Consider the following 16,041-nt stretch of genomic DNA (forward strand, 5'->3'; position numbering starts at 1 on the left):
GATCCGAGGTGAAACACTAACTATAACAAGTAACTTGTCTTTGTATCTTATCTAAAATTTAGATGGTTTACACAGTAAATCTAGCTGCATACAGCTTAAAGGGAAGGTTCAGGGACAGTTGGGAAAAAATAAAAATTCGAATCCACTTACCTGGGGCTTCCTCCAGCCCGTGGCGGGCAGGAGGTGCCCTCGGCGCCGCTCCGCAGGCTCCCGGTGGTCTCCGGTGGGCGACCCGACCTGGCCAGGCCGGCGGCCAGGTCGGGCCTCTTCTGCGCTCCATTGTGCGTTCCACGCCGGCGCGCTGACGTCATCGGACGTCCTCCGGGCTGTACTGCGCAGGCTCAGTAGTTCTGAGCCTGCGCAGTACAGCCCGGAGGACGTCCGATGACGTCAGCGCGCCGGCGTGGAACGCACAATGGAGCGCAGAAGAGGCCCGACCTGGCCGCCGGCCTGGCCAGGTCGGGTCGCCCACCGGAGACCACCGGGAGCCTGCGGAGCGGCGCCGAGGGCACCTCCTGCCTGCCACGGGCTGGAGGAAGCCCCAGGTAAGTGGATTCGGATTTTTATTTTTTTATCAACTGTCCCTGAACCTTCCCTTTAAACAATATATGAACATTTCTTCCTATGACACAATGAGAGCTGCCATGTTAGGCTTGCAATCATTACACAGGTAATTAGCTATGCATCTCCACACCTCAACCTGTGATAATGCCACGCCCCTCTCCTCCCCTCGTCTCTGAAATCCCGTGCATGCTCAGTGTGAGCTGGGGAGAATGGCAAAGAAGAGACAGGAGGGGAGGGGGGTATAGGGGTGACAGGAGGGGGAAGGTGGCAGAGAGGGCCCCGCAAAAGGAGGGGAGGGTGGCAGAGAGGGGGTCAGCAGGCAAGGAAAGGATGGCAGAGTGAGGTGGTAGTAGAGGAGGGGAGAGTAGATGAGAAATTCTAGCAACATGCTGAAGGTGATGGGAGAGAGTGGAAAAGTGGTGACAGGCTGCAGCATGGTGAGGGTGAGGAAAGGGTCATTCAGGATGGGGAGGGGGTTGTGAGAATTCTGGATGGGGGAGCAATAAAAGCTGGAGGGATAGTGGGGGGGGCTGCAGCTAAAGTACCACCTGACATCCAATCCTCCAGCTCCAGGCAGTGAGGCTGCTATACAAATTCTTCCCTATCCCTCCCTCACCATGGCCCCCCTCCTCTGCCTGTGTGCATCAGAGCGCAGAGTCTCTTATCAGCGCTGCTCCTGGACGTTCCCTGTGTTGAAGCCGTGCAGGCAGAAATTATGGTACACCGTCCAGCCAGCAGCTCTCACCACTTCCTATTCTCTGCATGTCGCGTTTACACAGACATGCAGAGAGCTGCTGGCTGGATGATGTACCATAATGTCTGCCTACACGGATTCAACACGTCCAGGGAACGTCCAGGAGCAGCGCTGGTAAGAGACACGCTGTGCTCTGATACACACACGGGCAGAAGAGGGGGGCCATGGTGAGGGAGGGATGGGAGCAAAGCTGATGGAAACTACACGCTGCGCTCTGACACGAGGGGGGTCCATGGTGAGTGATGGAGGAGTGAGGTCGGACCCCCCCTCCCTGCATCCTCACTACACTCTGTGTCCGGGTGTCACTCCTCCTAGAATCACCACTGACTGTGCTGCTCACGCTAGTATCTCGAGAGTTCAGCAGCTCCAGACTTGAATCACCACCTCTGCCTCCTCCTGCCTATAATTAGATCCCATGACCCTTTGCATCCCAGGACTGAACGCCGCGGCGTTAGATGTGCTGGGGGGCGTAGCTTAATATTATTATAAGGTTTTTATTGTGAAATCTATTCAAAAAAAAAGCTTATTTTATAGGGTTTAATGCCCCCAAAATATGTCCACCAGCACAAAAATGCGGACATCCTTACTTGGTCTCGGATCCACTTTAAGAGTTTATTCATAGAGCACAGACTGCTTTTCTACCATTATCAAGATGGTCCGTAGAGGAGGTTGAAAAGTTTAATGGGAAGAGTGTATCTGTAATACCAGTAATTGGCCAGTCTGATAAGGTCTTGTGACATTAGGAATGTTTACACTCCCATCAGCTTAAAGTCTACATAGAACTGTTTAACAACTCTCTAGAAAATGAGGGCTCCCATAAGGTTTAATATGCACATATGTACTTTTTGCAATAAGAAAATTTTAAAATGCCTAGCTGGAGTCCTTGAGTTTCATTTCCTTTTGAAATGATACACTAATTGTGCTAGAGAAATAAATAGCTCTTCATCCTCCCTCCATCCTATCAAAACCCACACATTAAATATTTTGAGGGTAACTGGGATTGGGCAGCAGCCAACCTGAGCACAGATTACCTGAACTCTTTCTCCCTCCACTGAGAGATTATCACTATTTGGAGCCTTCAGCTACAGCTCAGTCTTCTAATATGAATGTGTTGCAGATTCATCTTTTAGCAGCACAGAGGACAGCTGGGAAGTGAGATGTGCTCCATGCTTGCTGAAGGGATCTCTGGGTCACATGACAGACTCTTCTAAATGCAATTTCTCTGGAATTACTGCATCAAATATGTAATGTGTGTGATGGCCTCAGAAAGAGAAGGGAAATCCAGAACTTTAGGGCTCTTCCACAATGAGTCTGTTGGGTTGCAATGGACAATATCACGGCAATGAGATGCATTGATATTCCTGTGGGGCTTTACTCATTAAATGCAGTGGTTTCTGATGCAGTAAACCACAACATACTGTGCGTTAACCAGGTAATAAGTACGTTTGCAGTGAGGTATACGATCATTGTACTGTGTGCCTCACTGTATATAGTTGTACCACACTGTGCGACTTTTTGGCTATGTTACAATCAGAGCGCAAAGCAACTGACTTGGTGGGAAAGGGCACTTAAAGCCCCAGATCAGACAATGGTTTTGTCATATATTCATTTCAGATAACATTTCTCATTAAGCATATGAGGGGTACCAAAGCTTAACTTTATTTTTGTAAAAGCTAAAAAAATGAATGCTACCTGCTCCACTAGTAGATTGTTATGGACTGATGGCTTCCAGCTCTCGCTCACCTTGCCAGTCTGAACCACTCCCCCTTTAGTCATTTGCACAAATGGGGAGAGTTACTGCCGTTAGCTGAATCCATGTCTCCCAACTAACTAACGCAGAACGAGCAAGCAGCTGGAGATGTGTAATGAGGAACACTACAGGTTCATTTTTCAGAACAATGTCCATGTACAAAAGGTGCTTCATTTTCCTTTGCATAGAAAACTTGAATGATTTTCCACTGTTTCATGTTGCAGAGTCGGTGGCAGTGATGTCTGTGGATTTGGGCTCTGAATGGATGAAAATTGCCATAGTCAAGCCTGGAGTTCCCATGGAAATTGTTTTAAACAAGTGAGTCATTCTTTCTTTCTGCTTTAGTGTAAAAAAACTGATATGGCAGTTTCCAGATGCTGATGAAATCAAGGGGAAATCACAGAAAATGCATGTCCAGCAAAGTCTGTAAACAGTTATAAACCATTATTGTATTTGGAAACCCAGTGTGAGATTTTTGAAATGGGAATCAATAGGTCTTGTAAGTATATATTGTTGCATGGTCTTGCATAGTTCTTTTGGGTGTTAACTTTTGGCTCTTTTGCCATTTGAGTTCTAGGGGAACTTATTGGCTTACGCACATTGTCAACATGGAGTTTGGTGAAGCAAATTTAAACATGGGTAGAACAAACAAATAACTCCAGTTTACTTCAGCATTCAGCAATCTGACATTCTCCCTCCCCCCCCCCCCCCCCCCCCCCCCCATTCACCGGAGCAAATTACTGTTCCTTAAGGCCTCTTTTGCTTCTCCATCGTGATTCTCCTCCCCACCCCCACTGTTCTCCCACCATAGAGCAGTACTCGCTGCTCAGCCTTGAGCCAATCAGCACATGTATCTGTGCAGTGAACACTCTAAACTGCATACGCTGTTGTAGTTGACAAGAATCTGAGGCAGGGAACACACTTGACAGTTTTCGTACGCGTTTTCTGCACAGAAAAACTGAGAACTCATGTTAATTAATGTGCTAGTCCACACTTACTGTGTTGTTCGTACGCAGAAAAAAAAATGACATTCTGCATCCTGATTCTGCACATTTTGGCAGTTTTCTCTATCAATTACATCAGCTGCTGTGAAAGCACGCGCACGTTTTCCTCCATAGAAACACACTTGGTGTGCAGAAAAAGTATGCAGAAAAACGCGCGCGGAAAACTTAAAGACAAGTCTGTTCCCTGCTCAACTGTACACATGGATCAAATCATCACCTTCAGCTGCTTGTGAAAAAGAGGCCTTAAACCTCCCAATTTTGTTCACTCTGCTTTTTAGTCAGCAATCTAATGCCTGAAAGTTGGACTAAAGATAATGAGGGACCCCAATATCTTGACTGACAGAGATGGTCAACGAGAGATTAATAATCTTGAATTGATACTTATTTTGATCGCTCCAGTTCTAAGCTGCTTTTTCTAACCAGTCTGACCAGTAGGGATGTTGCAATCAAAGTTCCTGCAGTAGCCACACCCACAGAACATGAAATGTTACAGCTTGATTTCTAAGCTGTTATCTATTTTTAGATCTGGGTTTTGAAAAAAATTAAACTTATCAGCCAGCAGTTTCTTTGAGCGTACAGTTTTTTAGTTTTGGAATTGTATGGCGAGCTTTCAAAAAAGTGGATTTGTCATTAGGACCAGTACTTAAAGAAATACATTGGTTGAGAGAATTGGTACCCTTGTAGTCAGTAGCAATGCTGATTGCTGAAGACATAACAGCAACCCATGTTATAACTTGAATTTTATGATTAACAGCTGCAGAATCATGTGAAGCAGTACTCTGTTTGGGCTAAAGTGGTTTGGGTAGTAGGTAGAGCTGTTATTAGGAGATAGGGGCAAGCCTAGGTAGAATAACACACCAAACACCGCTCTGCACCTGGTTCCTCCTTTTGTCTTTCTTTTCCTTGTATTATTTTGAAGCAGTGGTGATGGATAAGGTAGTGAGTTACTGGAGTCTGTTACTATTTTAGGTATCTGGTTACTGTTCTTGAAGATTGCTAGGTAGAGAGTTGCTGTGTAATTAACAGTAATTAGCGTTAACAAAATGGGAACGTTGCATATGCACAGAACTCGGCAAGGTAGGGTCATAATTTGTTGAGCAGCACGATCTTTCTGATTATGTGCAAATAATACTGTATTTTTCGGACTATAAGAGGCTCCAGACTGAGTCTCACATAGATTTAGAAGGCAAAAACCAGGGGAAAAAATATTCTAAACCTGTTACGTTCATAGCCCAGGTGCGTCTTGTAGATGTTTGTCCCCTCTTGTGTCCTGTGTTTCCCCCCCCCCCCCCCACACCTCAGTGTCCTCCTGTCCCCTTGTCAGTTGTGTCCATTTGTTGAAATGTCCATGTGGATTCGGTTACATGATAATGGCTACCGGAGCCTAAACGTTTTCAAAAACGCTGATCAGATGTGAGTCACAATAGTTGCACAAGCAAAAGGTGAGAAACCTTATGTGTCTAAGCATGTAGCAGTGCATTTTGACTGCAGGCATCAGGCTGGCAATCTCAGCTTCATGGCCATTGACCATGTACCCAGATTGCATTGTGGGGTGACAGAGAAAGTCTTGCTGCAAAGAGAGGTCTTCTAGATCTTCACCCCTGATGCAGTAGCATCAGGCTTAACCGCAACAACCCCCTGACATGTTTTATCAAGGATAAACTTAAGGTAACTTATTGCTGAACAACTGCTCTTACCTGCTTGCTTGTGCTGCCCGCACCTCTGTCTCTACTGGCTTCTCCCGTTGTCTCCCCCTCCGCCCCGTCATGCCTCTCCAGATTTTTAGGGTAAAAGTCAGGGGTTGGCTTATACCTGGGTCAGTTTATGCTCTAGTACAGGTGCGGGCAAACTGCGGACCATACCCGGCCTGCTCGACTTTATCTGGCACACTGATGCAGGGCTAGATACACTGCCGTGGGTATTTATCCCCCAGTAGGTAAACTGGCGTTGTGGCATCACACGAACCTCACGGTAGTTTTTCAGTTGTATCTTTCACTTGCAGGCTGCGGCAGTCTTGGTAGATTTCGGCATCAGGGCTATGGGAAAATGGCATCAGAAGCTCATGCTCAGGTGGCCAATTTCCTGTAGCCCTGCTCTGCCTATCAATGCGGGACATGTGCAGCCGGAGCTTCTGCAGTGAAGATGGGGAGTAGCTCTAGAAGACAGAAGGGTAGTCTCCTGCCTCGTGAGAGTTTTGGTTTTATTTTCGGGTACAACCACTCTGACACCAGGATATGGGGAGGCACTAACAGGGGTGGGGGGTGGCAGAAATAATTTTCAATGGGGAACTCTGCTTAATATGTTTAGGGAAAGCTGCCTACTTTATTTTTTGAGGGGGGGAAATGCTGCCTCATATGTCTTTGTGGACTATGCCACACTGTGTATTGTTTGGGGTAAAGCATATGTATGTATGTATGTATGTATGTAATGTGTATTTTGTGGGATAAACTTCCACATTGTGTGTATTTTGAAGGAAGCTTTACCAGTTATGTGTGTTTTTTTTTGTGGGGAAATGCTGCACATTATGTGTGTATTGTGAGAACACTGCCGCATTGTGTATTTTTGGGGGGAAATACGTCTGCATTGTGTTTTGGGGGAAATACATCTGCATTATGTGTAGTTTATAGGGAAACTCTTCCGCATCATGTGTATTTTATGGGAACAATGCCGTATTATGTGTATTTTGGGGTAAATTCTGCTGGGTTATGTGTGTATTATGTGAAATGCAGCCTCATTATGTGTATTTTGGAGGAAACTCATTAAATGTATTTTGTACTACTGCATTATGTGTCTTGCTGTCTGAGGTGGTCTGAACTTAAGAACTTCATGTGGCCTTTGAGTCTAAAAGTTTGCCCACCCCTGCTCTAGTATATAAAGTGCTAATTTTCTGTACTATATGTTTATCCGGTATAACCTCATTTGCTGTACTTGTTGCATTGTATTTTATACAACACCCTACTGAAAGAGCAGCTGTGGGATTAGTGGTGTAATGGTTCCTGTTGAATGCTTAACACTCGATGACTGATTAATGCAACTACTCGGTTTGCTGTATTTGCTTATGCATTGTTCACTTCCTTGTTAGAACGGACATGGACTCTTCAAGCACATTTTCCATTCTCTCAGAAAACATTCCCTTATCAATAGTACAAACAGTTCTGCATCTTTCCCAGTCTTCTGTGGCTTCTGGGCTGTATTACATGAAACCTGGCATCTACAGACTCTCTGCAATACAAAATATGCTGTCAGTGAAAAACACCTAAAAGATGAACTTCAAGCTCTCAAATGCAAATTATGCTGGGAATACAACATAAGATATTTTGGCAGATAAATGGTTCAATAGATAATTTCGGGCAGGTCCGATCTTATTTTTGATCGGTTTTTCAGCGAATGGAAATTGATAAGCAAAACGATCGGAAAATCGATCAGACAGTGAATCAGTAAATCTGCTGAAAAACCTGTTCCCAGCACGAGCAATCTTATGTGACGCACAATGCCTGGTACACACCAAGCGATTTCCTGTCATGGTTCGTATCAATTTCCGACAGGATTCTGATCTATATTATTTATTTTCAATTTTATATTTTTTTTTATAGAAGTGATTGGAAAATTTCTAGGAAAAACTATCAGAAGTTATGACCAGGCCTGTCAGAAATTATCAATTCGGCCCATGTATCTGATGGGAAATTGCATGGTGTGTACCAGGCTTGAAATGATGCAAGTGGCTCAGAATGCAGGGTGGTGTCCATGAGACACTATAAATGCTTCTCATGGAAATCTTCAGCGCTGGATTATAATAAAATGGCCTTTAAAGCAGGTGTTTTCATGCAAAGCGATAAACCAACATTGTGCGGCACCATCTGTCATATTATGCAATGGGTGGCATTTGCACATATTAAAGTATAGAAAGATTGCCCAAAAGAAAACCTTTGCTTCAATATGGAAAAAGTCATGTATTTACTTTCTGCAAATCTATTTTTTTCAGAGAATCGAGGAGGAAAACCCCGCTAGCTGTTACATTGAAAGAGAATGAGCGATTATTTGGGGATAGTGCCATAGGAATGGTAAGTTTATGCTCTGTTAGTTGATTAGCATTAGTGTATACCAGTGGTCCTCAAACCAGCTGTGAAGTCAGTACAAAAAATCCACCGACTCCTGACTCCTCAGTTAAGAATTCCTCCGACTCCTTGACTTCGACTCCTCTAATTTGCATATCACAATCTTGTTGATTGAAAGTATGTAACATGAAATTCGTTAACTTCCAATGCTTAGGAATTTTAAAAGACAACTGCAGTGAGAAGGATATGTAGGAACAAAGAACACCTGTCAGGCCCTAGGCAATATAACTGTGGGTACATGTAAGAATGATGTGCAGGTACTATGCAGGGGAATAGGGAGATTCTTCCACTATTCTACATTCTTCATGCACAATCTGAACAGTGATCAGGCCCTAGGGCTAGGCAATGTGACTGTGGGTACATGTAAGAGCGATGTGCTTGTACTCTGCAGGAGAATCGGGCTATTCTTCCTCTATTTCAAATTCTTCATGCACAATCTGAACCAGGTTTATGGGTGATAGACAACATCTCTGTGTTCAATGTGCACAACCTTCTCAGTGGATTCCCTAAAGCTCTGTGGGGAGTGCATAGTACTACTGTGTAACAAAGTAAACCTGAGACAGATGAAATGAAAGTGTTTCCCCCCCCCCCCCCCCCCTTCTTCTTTATACATACCTGGAGCTTCCTCCAGCCCCCTTCAGGCTAATCAGTCCATGGGAGGACTGGCCAGGGGGAAAGGGGGAGATTTCCCCCAGGCTTAATGATTTAGGGCTGGTACAGTGCCTGGTGCTTTCATGTTTTTGTATAAGGCAATGTGAACCACTAGGCTGACTGAGAGAAACAAACGCCCAATTTCAGAGCAATTAGAGGTCAGGCAAGCTTGTAAATATACACAGCATGATGCAGAGCAGAAGCTTGCCTGCAGGGTCCATGGGAAAAAAAATCTGTCTAGTCTCTCATCATTGTTAAAATGACTGCATGTGCAAAGCTACATAAGGTATTGTCTAGGTTGAAAAGTTTTTGACAGTCATTAGACTCCAGAAGGGCTGCTTGCAGACATTCCCTAGACTCCAACAAGGCTGCTTGCAGGTGAATTCTAATGATAAATTCTGAATGCGACGGAAACCCCAGCCGTTGTCCCTCAAGTGTTCTTACTGTATTTCCCATGTGACTACTGGCATATAGCACGTGGGGCACGTGTGTGTTGTCATTTGGGCTTGGGCTGCAGTGAAACCGGGTCTTGTGTTTTCCCTCCAGGCCTAAAGGTCCCAGTCCTCCCCTGAATCAGTCCCTCACTGTCCTCCTCCACCACCTTGATCTTCTGCTATGAGTCCAGGTACTTGAGCTGGTCGGGCATAGTGCGCATGCACACACTCCGCCGCTGGGAGCGTACTACACCTGCGCAGCACTATTGCGCAGGTGCAGAATGCTCCTGGCTGTAGGAGTGGCACATGACCGGACTTCGCTGACTGGTTGAATTACCGGGACTCCTAGCAGAAGATCCAGGTGGTGCAGGAGGACAGCGAGGGACTGATTGGCCTGAAGGGGGCTGTAGGAAGCCCCAGGTATGTATAAAACTTTTTTCTTTTCATCTCTCTCAGGTACCCTTTAATTTGTAGTCACCAAACCAAATTTTAACATATCAAATTATTTGATTTCATGAGCAAAGGGACTGCATACATTTTGCATAAATCAGCATCAGCGCAGAATTCTTTCCATCACACTGACCATCTCTATTAGTGACACAGCTACACATCAGGCTTAATTCTTACAGTATAAATGTTATTTAGTAAATATGTGATTCCTCTGTACACATCATATATATATACTGTACAGTCACAATCAGTTATGTATATCTGACTTTAAAAATACGGGGACTGCTTTATTGAAGCAGCACAAGTAACTTAAGCAGCATAAGTAATTTTGCTTGGGTTATTTCATTTTTGTGGACTAAGCAGAGCTATTACTGTATATAAAAATTATTTCTGATGACTATTATCTGAGAAATAGAACATTTTATCATATTTTCTATTTTAATTACAGTTTAAATTCATTAGGAGTTAGTTCATTTTTCCCGACTCTACTCCACGACTCCGACTCCACAGCCCTGCCTCAAACTATGGCCCGCGGGCTGAATTCGGCGCCCTGAGGCTTTTTCACTGGCCCCCCAAACACAAAATATATAACTTATAGATGTGGCCCACTGCACCTTTTTAAATATTGGTGGCCTGGCTATAGAATAGAAGTTTTGGCACCACCCATCCACATACTGTAGAAGCCAGCGAGCAGTAACTCGCTGGCTTCTAATCCCATTCTGCATCAGGTGACTGCTGTCCAACTGGAAGGCAGATTGTCACATGGGTATGCTTCACTGTCTGGTGCACAAAGACGTTCTTTGGGCGCCGCATGACTGAATGGCTGCTGCTGGGAGCTCTCCTCCGGGCAAGACTGGGGGGAAATCGATAGCTAGATTCAATGTAATGTTTTTCAACATCATTTTATGTATGTTCTGTCCCCCCCTCCCCCCTTTGTACTGTAATGTTATATCACGAGGGTAATCATTTCAGACATGCTTTCAACCAGAGAAACTGGCTTTGTGCCATAGGCCTAAGAGTAAAGGCTCATACACACATAAGACTATAGTCTTTGGAAAATGAAAGATCACAGACCAATCTTGCCACCCTTCATGTAGTATGAGAGCCATACCTTCACATTCTTTTCTATGGAGCTGAACTCCCGATCAGAAAAAAAATCTTTGCAAGATGCTGCACACACAGATGCTGTACAGACACAAAAGATCAGTATCTGCAAAAGATCTGTTCCTGCCAAAGATCCGTTCCTGTAAATTGCATTTATAGTCTGAGATCTGCAGATCATCATACACACTTTGTTTAACTGACATTCATCTGCAGATCTGAAAATCCATCCTGGTGGATCTGATCTGCAGATGAATGTCTGTTAAACAAGGTGTGTATGATGATCTGCAGATCTCATAGAGTATGAATGCATTTTGCAGGAACAGATCTTTTGCAGATACTGATCTGTTGAATGTGTGCAGCATCTGTGTGTGCAGCATGTGTGTGTGCAGCATCTTGCAAAGATTTCTGTCTGATGGGGAGTTCAGCTCCATAGAATAGACTGTGTAGAGCATGGCTCTCATACTACATGGAAGGGGGTAAAATTGGTCTGTGATCTTTCATTTTCCAAAGACTATGGTCTGATGTGTGTGTATAAGTGTATGAGCTTCATTTAAAGCACCATGTCTGGATAACACAATAAAACTACCCCCTATATACAGTGCCCGTCCATCTTAGAGTGGAAAATGTAAGGGGTTTTATTTATTTATTTGAAATACAAAATATCCTGAGTAGAGTGAGCATTTGTTCTAAAGAGGTAGGGGTGTTTATTTTTTCAAATATATTATCTTGCCTTTAAGATGTGCTGAAAATTACTTGTTTGTTTCAAGCATGGGGGGAAAAAAAAAAAAAAAGTATGGCCCGCACTCCTTTTAAAAACTTGGTTGATGATAACCAGTTTCATGACCTCATGTGGTCCCTTTTTTATCAAGGGGAAAAAAAAAATCAAAGGTAAGGATGAGTAGAAACGCTGCAGTGATCTGCTCAATTCCATCAGCAGCCATGTTGTATTAATGGATATTATAGGAGGCATCATCCAGGACAGTTCATCAATGCCAATTTCCCCTGCCTGATAGGTAGTGTATTTTCTTAGCTTATCGCTGTACTGGGTTTGCTAGTGAATGCGGTGGTAGGATAAGGAGCTGTAAATCGCTCAGTACTTTCTAAATGACCAAACAGTCTACACCAACATGAGAAGCCAAATGATGTTGCTAAGAGAGTAGCTGTGCCTATACTGAGCAAATATTCATAACTTCTGTCTATTTGTCAATGTTTCCACAGGCAACAAAGAACCCCAAGTTGACATTTCGCTACTTCCAGGATTTACTAGGGAAGTTGGCAGAGAACCCTCAAGTTGAAAACTTCAAGAAGAGGTTTCCAGAGTACAGTATAGTGAAGGATGAGGTCAGGGGCACTACACGTTTTAAGTTATCAGAGTAAGTTATATAATCAAGTGGCCTTGTTTACGGTATTTGCATTTGATGAAATGTTAATGTAAGTAGATCACAATCCTTTATTGTGGTAGTCAGGGCTGAATTTAGACCAAGGCCACCTAGGCCATGGTCTAGGGCACCACAGGAGCAAGGGCACCAAAGTAGCAGGCAAAACTGGTACTATATTTGCAAGCTTGCAAATGCTGCCATGCAGGGAGATCAGGCGAGCGCCTGACCGCGGTACTCCGCTGCTAGCCGCCTGTGCAGCAGCCACCTTGCTCTCTGTGCACGTTTGCATTGTGGCCAGCAGCTATGGACTGGGGCAGCATTAGAGATGGAAAGGAAGAGGAAGCTTCTGCACTGGAAACAAGTGAAGAAATGAGTGACACTGATGGCTGTTGCGGTGTGGAGGTGAGCTAGCTACCTATACTGAAAGGTGAGTGGGAAAAGGAGGGATTAAAAGAGACATCTGACCACCTATACTGGATGGAAGGGGGGATGGGTCATCTTTCTACCTATACTGCACTGGAGCGTAGGGGGAGGGGTCATCTCGCTACCTATACTGAAGGGGGGGCGGCTGGTGACAGTGGCCTTGGGAGGTAAAGAGTACAAATCTGGCCCTGGTGGTAGTGTTATTGAGGCAATATTTTGGTGAAAGGTGGAGGCTGTGGAGTTGTAGTTCTAAGATCCCTTTCCCTGGCTCTGAATCATTTACCATATTTTTCGGATCATAAGAAGCACTCCCCCCCCCCCCCCCCCTTCCCAAAGAGAGGGGGGAAAATATTGGTGCGTCTTATGGTCCAAATGTGCCAATACAGACCTGTCTCCCCTAAAGAAGTGGTAGTGGAACATTCCGATCCGCTTGTCGGCAATGTCCCCAGGCGTTTATTTTGCTTTCCCCCGGCTCCTCCAGGCCGTTTATGCGGATAAAGTATTTCTGCCCCCAGTGTCCATATAGCTGCCCAGGTGTCCTCATGTCGGCTTCCTCAAGCGCCGTCCCTAATCCCCTCTGTCCTGTCTGGGGGTAAGCCTCACACTTCACAGAGCCAAACGCCGCTATGAGTAGCGGTAATCCTCTTTGTAAAGCCGCTGAATTGTTCGCGCTCGCAGGCAAAGTACTCTTCACTTTGGCATTATTGACTTATGAGGAAGTGAAGAGGGAAATACTTTGCCTGCAAGAGCGAACTCTTCAGCGGCTTTACAACAAGGATTACCGCTACTCGTAGTGATGTTATGGGGTAAGCCTTATACTTTACAGAGCCAGAAGGGACAGAGGGGATTAGGGACGGTGCTCAGGGAAGCTGGCATGAGGACACCGGGGACAGAGATAATGCACATATATAAGGACACATGGAGCACATCTGACACACGGGGCAGAGATAATGCCACGGGAGAAAGGATAAGGACGCAAGGAGCACATATGGGGACAGAGACGGACACAACCAGGGCAGAAGAGGACAGAAGGGAAACCCAAAAAGTAACCGGTAACATGCTTTATATATATTTTTTTTTTTTTTTTATTCGGTTATTTTTATTGCTACAGAGTTGAAACCAAGGACATAAATGAGACATCCAAAATGATTTGCCCCCTGGCCATTAATGGTCAAGTGTTTACCCTTTCTGAGGCACAACTGACAACAATCTCTTAGGGCCCATTCGCTCTTAGATGGCAACCTCCGTATTCCTCTCACTTCACCTCCCTAACGGTATTCCCGACCCAAACTTGGGCTGAAAAATAAACCTGCTGCAAGTGGTAATCCCCAAGCCTGGGAAGGGGCAACCAGTGGGCAGGTTACTGTGCAGAAGAGCTGCACTTTATACGGGGGGGGTCTCTGGTGGTGTTCTGATTAGTCTAATTTAGGGTCTGAAAGTGAAAATGATTTGCAACACATTTAGACCCTAAAATCCAGAATCAATCAGAATACCAAGGAGGTTAAATACTTGTTAGAGTTATGATGGAGAGGGGGCAGTGTAATAACTCCAGAGGATTCAGCATAACTAGACTGCTTCTTTAAAGGACTTACGAGGCCAAGTATACAAAAAAAAAAAAAAATAGAAAAAGTTAGCTACTTGGATCAGCTTGTAAGGCACGGAGGACGCCATCCGCGCCCTCCGTGCCGTTCCGCCTGGTCCCCGCCGCTGAACAGCCCCCCGAACAGTTCAGCGGCGGGGACCAGGCGGAACGGCACGGAGGGCACGGACGGCGTCCTCCGTGCCTTACAAGCTGATCCAGGTAGCTAACTTTTTTTTTTCAAATTTTTTTTTTTTTTTTTTTTTTTTTTTTTTTTTGTATATTTTGGCCTCGTAAGTCCTTTAAGGTAAACGATAAGGTGCTATTAGAGTTACACTTTTTTTTTTTTTTTTTTGTTATTGTATAGACAAAAAAAATTTAATTATGGTCTGCTATTGGAAGACTGGGTCTCAATATGGGAGAATGCTAAAAAAAAACATCAATATGCACACAAGTAAAAGAGAGAAAATATTTATAAATTGATTTTTCGGTGGTATAGAACAGTGCTATCAAAAATATACCCTGATGTTTCCAATCAGTGTTGGAGGGGTTGTGATCAGCTAGGCTCTCTCTCGAGCACATTTTCTGGAATTGTCCAATAGTTCAACCACTATGGGCTGAAATTCAATCCTTAATAGCAAGGGTAACAAATTCTAATATTCCCTTAGACCCTCTTTACATGCTCCTAGGCAAACCAATACCAGGATTAAAGAAATATACGATGAGACTGGTTACACATACCAAATTATCTATAGCATCCCACTGGCGTAAATCCCTCTCTCCTACAATCTCTGCAGTTATTACAAAAATTAGCTGGACTAAGGTTATGGAATATCTCCCTGCTCTATTAAGGGATACAGAAGATAGATTTAAACAAATATGGGATCCATGGGAAACATACTTTCTTAATTGCACCCCTCCCTGATATGTGTTGGTACTCTTTAACCATTACTAAAATGACCTTTGGGACGCTATATGGGGAAAATATTTTCTTGGGATTTTATAGACTACTGTGACTGACCTAATTAAAGTATTTTATACTAACTCGTGCTTCTTTGCTTCTCCTCCTTTGTGGGCCACAACTCATACTGCAAGCGTTATGCTTTCTTTTCCACATTAGTGGACAGACCCAATGAACGAATTTCTCTATGCTATATTACCGTATATTTTATTTTTTCTCCTCTGTATTTTGCTTTGGTCCTAGCCAAATCTCATATATTGGCTTTGATAATTGAAAAAGTTAAATAATACAAACTCATAACTCATTAATCGTACCTTCAATTTTATTGTATTCTAAACCTATGTATCTTTTTGCTAATATGGACATATATTGACATTTTCAAACTTCTGTACGATACAATATACGTTTAATAAAAAAAACAAACTGTGTTACAAAAAAAAATTATGGTCTGCTAAAGCTGAGTACACACATACGATAACGATTGTTCGAAAACGAACGCTAACGACAATCGGACCGATAATCGTGCGTTCCAAATTTTCCAACGATCGTTTTTTTGGACAATAACAACCGTTATCGTTCAATCCGACCGATCCAACCCGGCGGATTTTTTCTAAAGATAATCGTTCAATCGTTGCAGTGTGTACAAAGATCGTCCGATAATCTGTGGAGTAGTACGCATGTTCTTATTGCCTGTCATAACGTCACTTCCGTTTGCGCACACATTTTTATCGTTCGTCGTTCAGTACTTTATACTTATCGTTCACGTGTGTACACAATCATTCAAATTAGACCGAAAAGATCGTTCGTAATGAACATCGTGTAAACGTCACGAATCGTTCGTAACGAACTATCTTTGTCGGACGTGTATACGAA

At 44.0% G+C, this 16,041-nt stretch overlaps 1 protein-coding gene across 3 annotated transcripts in view; it reads left to right on the forward strand.

Moving 5' to 3' along the window:
- Positions 1-16,041, forward strand: part of HYOU1 (hypoxia up-regulated 1) — a 79,292-nt gene that overhangs the window by 22,175 nt on the left and 41,076 nt on the right. For all 3 annotated transcript variants that reach the window (XM_068240860.1, XM_068240861.1, XM_068240858.1), the window contains exons 3-5: positions 3,293-3,386; positions 8,055-8,133; positions 12,045-12,199. In XM_068240860.1, the coding sequence (XP_068096961.1) occupies positions 3,293-3,386; positions 8,055-8,133; positions 12,045-12,199 (328 nt within the window). The remainder of the gene's footprint in view (positions 1-3,292; positions 3,387-8,054; positions 8,134-12,044; positions 12,200-16,041) is intronic.

Source organism: Hyperolius riggenbachi, chromosome 6 (genome assembly GCF_040937935.1).
Source record: "Hyperolius riggenbachi isolate aHypRig1 chromosome 6, aHypRig1.pri, whole genome shotgun sequence".
NCBI lineage: Eukaryota > Metazoa > Chordata > Amphibia > Anura > Hyperoliidae > Hyperolius > Hyperolius riggenbachi.